This window comes from Orycteropus afer, unplaced genomic scaffold, assembly GCF_000298275.1.
Source record: "Orycteropus afer afer isolate SDZICR_OR568_19922 unplaced genomic scaffold, OryAfe1.0 scaffold00580, whole genome shotgun sequence".
Taxonomy (NCBI): Eukaryota; Metazoa; Chordata; class Mammalia; order Tubulidentata; family Orycteropodidae; genus Orycteropus; species Orycteropus afer.
Genome location: NW_006922167.1, coordinates 19,052 through 27,589, shown reverse-complemented (window position 1 = coordinate 27,589; position 8,538 = coordinate 19,052). Strand labels below are relative to the sequence as shown.

Genomic DNA, 8,538 nt, shown 5'->3' with positions numbered 1-8,538 from the left:
TATTTTGTTTTTGATTGGTCTTTCTCTTATGATTTTATGTGTTTTACTATTTTTTGGTGAACTTAGGCCATTTTTCTACTTTTTTTTTTTTTTTTACTTTAAATTTTGTATTCTGGTTTTTGTGGGAAAATTTCCTGATTGGGTGTCCTGTGGCATAGCAGCAAGTGCCTGGCTGCCAACTGAAAGGCTGGGACCTGCATTCACCAGCTACTATACAGAAGAAATATGAAATAGCCCACTTCCACAAAGACTCACAGCCCCAGTTGCCCCACACCCAAAACCCACTGCCATTGAGTTGATTCTGACTCAACAACCCACTTCAGGTTTCCAAGGTGGTAAATCTTGACAGAAGTAGATTGTCTAGTCTTGCTTCTGTGGAGTGGCTGATGGGTTTGAACCACCAACCTTCTGGTTAGCAGTCAGATGCCTTAGGCACTGTGCTACCAGAGCTCCTTAAGAAGCCCCATAGGGCAGCTCAGCTCTGCCCGGAAGGTTAACTACAAGTCAGAATCAATCCAACAGTTGAGGTTGGTATCTTCTCCTGAGAACACTAGCAGGTACTTTATCCTTAGCTTTTTTTCAGTGCTGATCTAGTTCTGAATGCTTGATCTCTGGAATTCAATACTCATGTGCAGGAAGCGGGGGACTGGGTCATGGGGGGTAGGGCTACTGGTTGCAGACTCTGATGTAAGCAGTGGGGCTCAACTTTTCTGAGAAAACAGTAGGCAACTCTCTATGTCTTTCCTTTATGGCTGCCCCTTCAAAGGCTCTCCCATTGTGTTCTGCTGTGGGCAGGGTGCTGTTTCCCTCTGTGTCTCTCTGTCTGAAGTATTCCCCTTGCCTTATTGCCCTTTCAGTTTCTCCCAGGCCAAGTGCCAGTCCGTCTTGGGCCTCCTCAAGATTCAACAGCACTGTTTTGCAGTATCACAGTCTCCCTTTGCCCCCTCCTAATTACTAAGCAACAAAAGCAATTATTTAATTCTTTATCACCATATGAATAATTCTGACAGTCCATTAAGATTATCGTCTGGAGAAAGTAAACTGTTCTCTAGACACATTACCCCCCTTCTACCTCTAATAGCCAATTATATTTATGTATCTTGTGCATATGTATGATAGAGATGAGCAAGGGGCAAAAAAGATACTCTCTCACCATAGGCCAAATACTGGGTTCTCACTTGGTTTCCCAAACAACACTATGAGATCTGGTGTTATTGTCCCATTTTAGAAAAATGGCCACTTGATAAGAATTGAAATAAATTTGAATTCAATCTACAAAGCCCTCGCTGTTGACAGTATAGGACACAACCTCTGTAGTAATGAAAAAAAAAAAAAAATACTCAATACACATGCACATGTATGCACATGGACACCTATGTGCACATCCACACACACACACTGTACAGGCACAGCCTGAGTGTTACATGTAGGCAAAATCCTTGAGATTGTTGCCCATCATCATTGGTCTAATAAAAAACAAAACTCACTGCTGTCGAGTCAGATCTGACTCATAGCGACCCCTCCTTGGGTTTCCAAGGCAGTATCACTACAGAAGTAGACTGCCCCATCTTCCTTCCGAGGAGTGGCTGGTGGGTTTGAACCGCCAGCCTTCTGGTTAGCAGTCAAGTGCCTAAGGCACTATGCTACCAGAGCTCCATCTGAGGCAGTATCACTATGGAAGTAGATTGCCCAACCTTCCTTCTGAGGAGTGGCTGGTGGGTTTGAACCACCAGCCTTCTGGTTAGCAGTCAAGTGCCTTAGGCACTATGCTACCAGAGCTCCACAGAACTAATAGTCCTTGGTAAATTGGGAATGTTAGCAATCCATATGCTTTTATATTACAGGGCAACTATGGGAACAATTAAATGTATGGAGCCTGCTAAGGATTATTAAGTGCTAGCAATTCCACTCTCAGGTAATTTCTTTTGAGCCATAAATGGACAGTTAAAAAAGAACTTCCATTATAATATCATTTTCAAGAGATAAAAAGGATTGAAAAAAATTCTGTAATATCTAAATTTGTTACTGCTGTTTGGGAGGTGAAGAAACTCTATAGTCATATACTTTTAAAAAAGGCCTAATTACTAGATTCAAAAACTTCTTTAGTTAAAATTTTTATTGGGAGTAAGTTATGGAAGTCCCATGATGAAGTAGATTCTCTTTTCCAGCCAGAAGTGAGTTATTCCAGAGGAAGTTGGTAATCCATGCAGCAACCAGCTCCAATGACAATGCTCCAATGTCTAAGTTAATTTTCATCCAGTGAAAGGTATAATTTTCCATGCCCGACTTAGCTGTCAAACCTAGAGGGCCTCACTTCATCAATCGTCTGTCCCTTCTCTCTTCTAGGTCTGCAACTTCACCCTCTTGATGGCCTCTTTGCCCTCAGCATTTAAACATGTTCACCTCCTCTGTTAAAAGGCAAATACTAAAAATAAATCTGAAGCTTCTTTGGCCCCTGGGTCTCTGGGTAGTTTTCTTCTATTTATTTATTTATTTTATTGTGCTTTAGGTGCATATTTACAGAGCAGAATTTGTTTTACATTCCACATTTCGTGTACATTTGGTTTCACTCCCCAATTTCCATCCCCAACCCTAACCCACTCTCCTCTCTCCCTTCCCAATAACCCCACCCCACCCTCCATGCCCTTCATAGTTATGCACTCCTGTGTGTCCTGCATTTCCTCCATGTGAATGTTGCCCCTCTGGTGCCCCATGGCCAATTGCTCCAAGGGATGTATCTCTGTAGAGTAGGTGGGTGCATCACCCTGGGTTGAGTGGTCTGCATGTACATCTTATTTACTATTGGGCTGAGAGCCAGCCCTTAGAAGTCGGTTTTATTCATGGCCTGAAGTGCCTTTCTTTAAAGCCAACTTGTAATTTCAAATCTTCTTCTTTTAAAAAATCACTAATTCTCTTTCATTTTAAACACACAGTGATCAGGTTTATACCTTCTTCCCCTCTGCCCCCACACCCCACATCCATAAACACAAACACTCCTCTAAGTGTTTTCACTATATTTTCAGATGACTTCTTAGTTGCTGCATCTTACAGACATTTTTCACTTCACCTTTACCCTGACTGCTGGGGCCTTTTTCACTTGGATCACTTCTTCCTAGACTCCTGTGATGTCTCGCCTCTGGTTTTCCTCCTTCCATCTGGTCATTCCTACTCAGTCTCCATCAAGTTTTTTTAAATGTTGGGGCTCCCTGGAGTTCTCAAGACAGGACTGTTTGCATACTCTGTTGGATGAGGTCCCAATTTGTCCCATGACTTCTACTCCTATCTCTAAACACCCTCTTCCTAATCCCCTAATGTCTCTGGTCCACAGCTGTCTTCAGGACTCATATTTATGAGGCCTACTTGGCATCTCCTCCTGGATATCTACTGGGTATTCTTAAACAAATTATATTCAAAACGTCTGTAGCCACTGCAACCTGCTCTTCCCCCAATGTTCTCATCTCAGTAAGTAGTTCCACAGACTTAAATCTAAAAATCTACATGGCATCCTTGACAACCTAATGCAGAATATAAAGATTAAGAGGAAGATCCTGGAACCAGACCCCTGAGTTTGATTTTTCAGTACCTACCTCACAAGATCTTGATTAAATAAATTAACTTTTGCAAAGCACCTCACTATGTAAGTGTTTGTTTACCTTGACACCTGTTTTATCCATGTTCTACGTAAATCATAACCCATGCCCACCTCCACCCCCGTTTAAAGCCATTCATGTCCTCCACCATTCTTAGCATCTAATTTCCTCATCTTGTCTTGTAGGATCTTGCATGTTCACCCTCAGCCCTACCTCCAGTTCTCAGGAAAAGAAACATCCTGGAACAAGTCTTGTGCTGTCATCTCTGGGCCATTTCACATGCTCTTTCTTCTGACTGAAAATAATCTTTTCCCCAATTTTGAGTCCATTTTATCTGGACAGCACTCATTGTTCAACTTTCAGCTTGAATGCTGCTTCCCTAGCACGTCTGATCAACAGGCAAGCTTAGCACCCAACTATGCACTCTATTCATAGATTGGATACTTCCTTGTATTTTCTTGTAATTGATTCTTTGTCCAGTTTCTTCCTTAAACTATGTTCTCTGTGACAGGAGGGACTGTGGGTTTTTTGCCTTTCAATCTCTTTGTGTGGAATATCCTAGGTGCTGAGCACATGCATGGACAAGCACATGACCAGAATATCCTGAATGGAACTTCCATTGAGCAAACAAATCACATAAAATGTGAACATACTGACTTTGGGGAGCTGGTTTAAAAAAAAAAAATGGCTAGAAAATTTAGCATCTGGCCTCATAGGAGGAAAGGAATACAGAAATTTTTTTAACACTAAGTTTTAACTCCTCAGTGACAGGCTTCCTCCAGATTCAAATGGTCAGTTTTTTTAAAGTAGAGTTAAGAAACTCTAGATCACTATGTTTGTTTGTTTGTTTTTTAATGGATTTTATTGAAATATAATTTATGTACAGGGAAATACACTAGATTGCTATGTCTTGACTTCTCAAGCCCACAGCCTATTCTGATAAATCAATTTCATACCCTTACTCTACCCTACCACTTTTGACAATTACTGTGTAGGGCTCATCTTCTGCATATTCCCATCAGTCAATGTTCTTTTAAGTTTTAGTTAGTTATTAAAGGTCTCTGGATGGTACGAATGTTTTGCCTTCATTTGGTAACGGAAAGGTTGGCGATCTGAAACTACCCAGTGACACTGCAGAAGAAAAGGGCTTCCATAGAAATTAGAGTCAAGAAAACCCTATTGAGCAGTTCTAGTCTGTAACACACAAAATTGCCATGAGTCAAAAATGACAAGACAACAACAGTTGGTTATTATGACTTTGAATATGTTTTTTCAAACCATGATAAACCTAGAGTTGAAAATAAAAACAAACTCAAATATTTTCTGAATGGAAGAGTGTGTGCCTGAATGGTGTTATGTGTATTAACTTATCCTCATGTGATTGTTTCCCTAATATTTGTACTTCTTCTAAACCAGGTGCTGTTATATGATAGACAACGTGATCCTACTGATGAATGGTGCATTGCAAAAAAAACCTGTGAAGGATATTTTGGCAAAATGCCACCCACTGGGCAGTTTCATGGAAATGGAAGCAGTCAATATTGCAGAAACAGCTTCAGATCTCTTTAATGCTGTTTTGGTTGAAACACCATTAGGTATGAATGCCTAAGCAATTGTACAGCCACCTACATAGGTTATCAATATCATCAGATAATGTGCTTTCAATGAAAGTTTTTTCACCCATGAATACAGTGTCATACTATACAAATTCCTAGAAACTGAAGGAATGTTAAGGAATCATCTCCTCTAGCTCCTTCATTTTCTGATCAAGAGAAGTGAAACAAATTGCTCAGGGTCACAGCAGGCAAGTAGCAGAGAGGAAGCTGGGCTCATCTGCCAACCTCCAAACCTTTGTACTTCGTACCCTATCATGCCAATTAAATGGCAGAATTTGTAATTTCTCAAGAAATTAATTATCTAGTTGGGTTTCACATGAGTAGTTCCTTATACCTTTATTTTAAACTTCTGTGTAAATCAAGTTGTATAGGAAGTATTTTGTTTTAGGGAGTTCAGGAATGGTATTTTTCTGAGATGCTCAAGATCATCTGTCAAATGACCTGAAGCAATATTGAAATGAATGTCGATTTCATTACAGTAGTTGTACATTTGAAATGCTAAAAGAATAATTTTATAAGCATTATTAATCTCATATTGGCAGAAAATCTGGAGTAGCAAGTTACTTTTTAATTTTCTTTGCCATTTCAACATTGGTATATGAACAATTCAGTGGCATTAATTATGTTCATCATGTTGTACAGCCATCACTTTTATTTTTTCTAATTTTTTTCATCATCCTTAACAGTAACTTAGCGTTCCGTCACTAATGACTTCCCCTTGCCCCCTCACTCCCTCTTATCCCTAGCACTTCATTATTGATCATTTGTCAAAATAGTTGGACTTCAAAACAGAAATTTAAAAAAGAAAATGTTTTGTGTCTTCATTAAGTAACCAATACTGGAGGCAGCATAGCATGGTGGAAAGGGCATGAGCTATGGAATCTGACAGCCATGAGTGTGAAGCCAGGTTCTGCCTAGTCCTAACGAGATGGCTTGGAGCAATTCAATTCACTTCAGGCTCTTTATTTTATAAATAGCAGCACTTCACTGTATAGCAAGGAGCTCTGGTGGTACAGTGTTTAAAGCATTCGGTTCCTAACCAAAAGGTAAATGGTTCAAACCCACCAGCTGCTCCATGGAAGAAAGATGAGACAGTGTGCTTCTGTAAAGATTTACAGCCTTGGGAACCCTATGGGACAGTTCTACTCTGTTTCATAAGGTTGCTATAAGTTGGAATCAACTTGATGGTAGTGGGCTTTTGGAACGATAGAGCACAAGGGTGTGCAATGGTTAAGTGCTCAGCTGCTAACAGAAAGGTGAGCTGTTTGAATCCTCCCAGTGGCTCTGCAGGAGAAAGACCTGACAATCTGCTCCCATAAAGATTACAGCCTAGAAAACACTATGGAGCAGTTCTCCTCTGTTATATGGGGGTGCTATGAGTCAAAATGGACTTGATAGCATCTAACAACAACAGCATTACATAGCACAGTTTTGAAAACCAAGACATGATTTTAGTACAGCTCAGTGCCTGCTACATAAGAAGGCTGCAAATGGTCGATATGACAGAAGGTACTTTAACAAGTAAGCCTTAAATGAACAGGGACAAAATGTTGTGAGGATTAAATGAGGTGTAGTGTATCTGGTGTTTGGCAAAGGCCTCACATATAGTACATGATTAATAAATAATAAGTTATTGTCATCATTAAAGGAATCTTGGTGGCAGAGTGGGTAACTGCTTGGCTGCTAACCAAAAGGTCAATGGTCTGAGCCCATCAGTCATTATGCAGAAGAAAGATGTGGCAGGATGCTTCCATAAGGATTGACAGCCTTGGAAACTCTGTAGGGCAGTTCTACCATGTGGAAATGCACTCAACGGCAATGGGTTTGGTTTTTTGGTAATTATCAGCATTTTGTTAGTCTGATCCACTCTGGGTTACAAGGTTATATGGTCATCTAATCAGGAGTGAGCACAGAGTGATATGTTTGGGGTACATTTTTCTTAAGTCTGTAATTTTGCTTTTCATTATTTGTTGTATTTGATCACTTCTGGTTTCAGCTCCATTCTTTCAAGACTGTATGTCTGAAAATACTCTAGATGAACTGAATGTTGAATTACTACGCAATAAACTGTACAAGGTAACTGTTTCCCCAAATAATGTTTTTCTTTATTTAACAATATATCATAACTAGAGCTCTGTATTAAAAGTTAATTTGCCCATTAGCCAACTTATGTCATTATGCAGATATGCATATTTGTAATACAGCTTTTATCATCCTGGCCTGTCTTCTAGTTAAATACATGCATGTCAACTTTCCCCAGCCAGCAAGATTTTTGACAGGAAATAGCACGTCCTATTCTTTTCTGTATCCCCAGCTCCTTACATAGTGCTTAGAACATAAAAGATACTGTCTGGATAGGTGGGTGATGAATGGGTGGATAGAAGAGTGGAATGAAACATATCAACTCATTTTAAAGCCAACAGCATACATAGTGAACCTTTTGTTATCTAGTGTTTATTTCTGCCCTCGATCCTCTGATAGATACCATGAATTTCCCAATCAAATTGCGTTCACAGTTTTAATCTACTGCCAGTGTGTAGCATAACAGATGACTACCTTATGCACGCTAGGCAGAAACAGGAGCTCTGGTGGTGTAGCGCCTAAGGCACTTGACTGCTAACTAGAAGTCAGGCAGTTCAAACCCACCAGCCACTCCTCGGAAGGAAGGTTGGGAAATCTACTTCCGTTGTGATACTGCCTCAGAAACCCAAGGAGGGATCACTATGAATCGGATCTAACTTGATGGGAGTGTGTTTCTTTTCTTTTCTTTCTTTCTTTTTTTTTTTTTCAGTAGGCAGAAACACATGTTCCTCCCAAAGCACAGTATCACAGGCAATTTTCCTTTTCATAAAGAGACATATGGGCTCAGAGAAGGCATCCTTGAGAAACAGCTAACAGAGGCACTGTTCTGAGCAATGTATAGGTGTTAACTCACTTAATCCACTCAGCAAAATTATATTTGTGCTATGCCATTCCTCAGATGAGAAAACTGAGGCACAGAGAGATAAGGTTTACTTATCAGGAATCCATTAGCTACTAAGTAATAGAGTTGGATTCAAACACAGGCAGTGTACTCCTACAGCCTGGACTTCTTTGCCTTTCCAATACACCCTCCATGCTCAAAGCCATCCAACATGTGTATTCTGGACACCCTGTCAGTATAGGACTAAATTTCAAATTATTTGCTGAGCTTGAGTCTGGGTTCTGCTCATCAAAGGGCATGGTACTCTTGTTAGAATGTTGTTGTTGTTATTTGCCGTCGAGTCGGCCCCAACTCATAGCGACCCCTCCTTGGGTTTCCGAGGCAGTATCACTACAGAAGTAGGATTGCC

At 40.3% G+C, this 8,538-nt stretch overlaps 1 protein-coding gene across 1 annotated transcript in view; it reads left to right on the top strand.

Moving 5' to 3' along the window:
• The window catches only part of ATP6V0D2 (ATPase H+ transporting V0 subunit d2), a 77,173-nt gene that overhangs the window by 55,943 nt on the left and 12,692 nt on the right, over positions 1-8,538 (top strand). The window contains exons 3-4 of the mRNA XM_007956191.1: positions 5,007-5,185; positions 7,203-7,282. Of these exons, the coding sequence (XP_007954382.1) occupies positions 5,007-5,185; positions 7,203-7,282 (259 nt within the window). The remainder of the gene's footprint in view (positions 1-5,006; positions 5,186-7,202; positions 7,283-8,538) is intronic.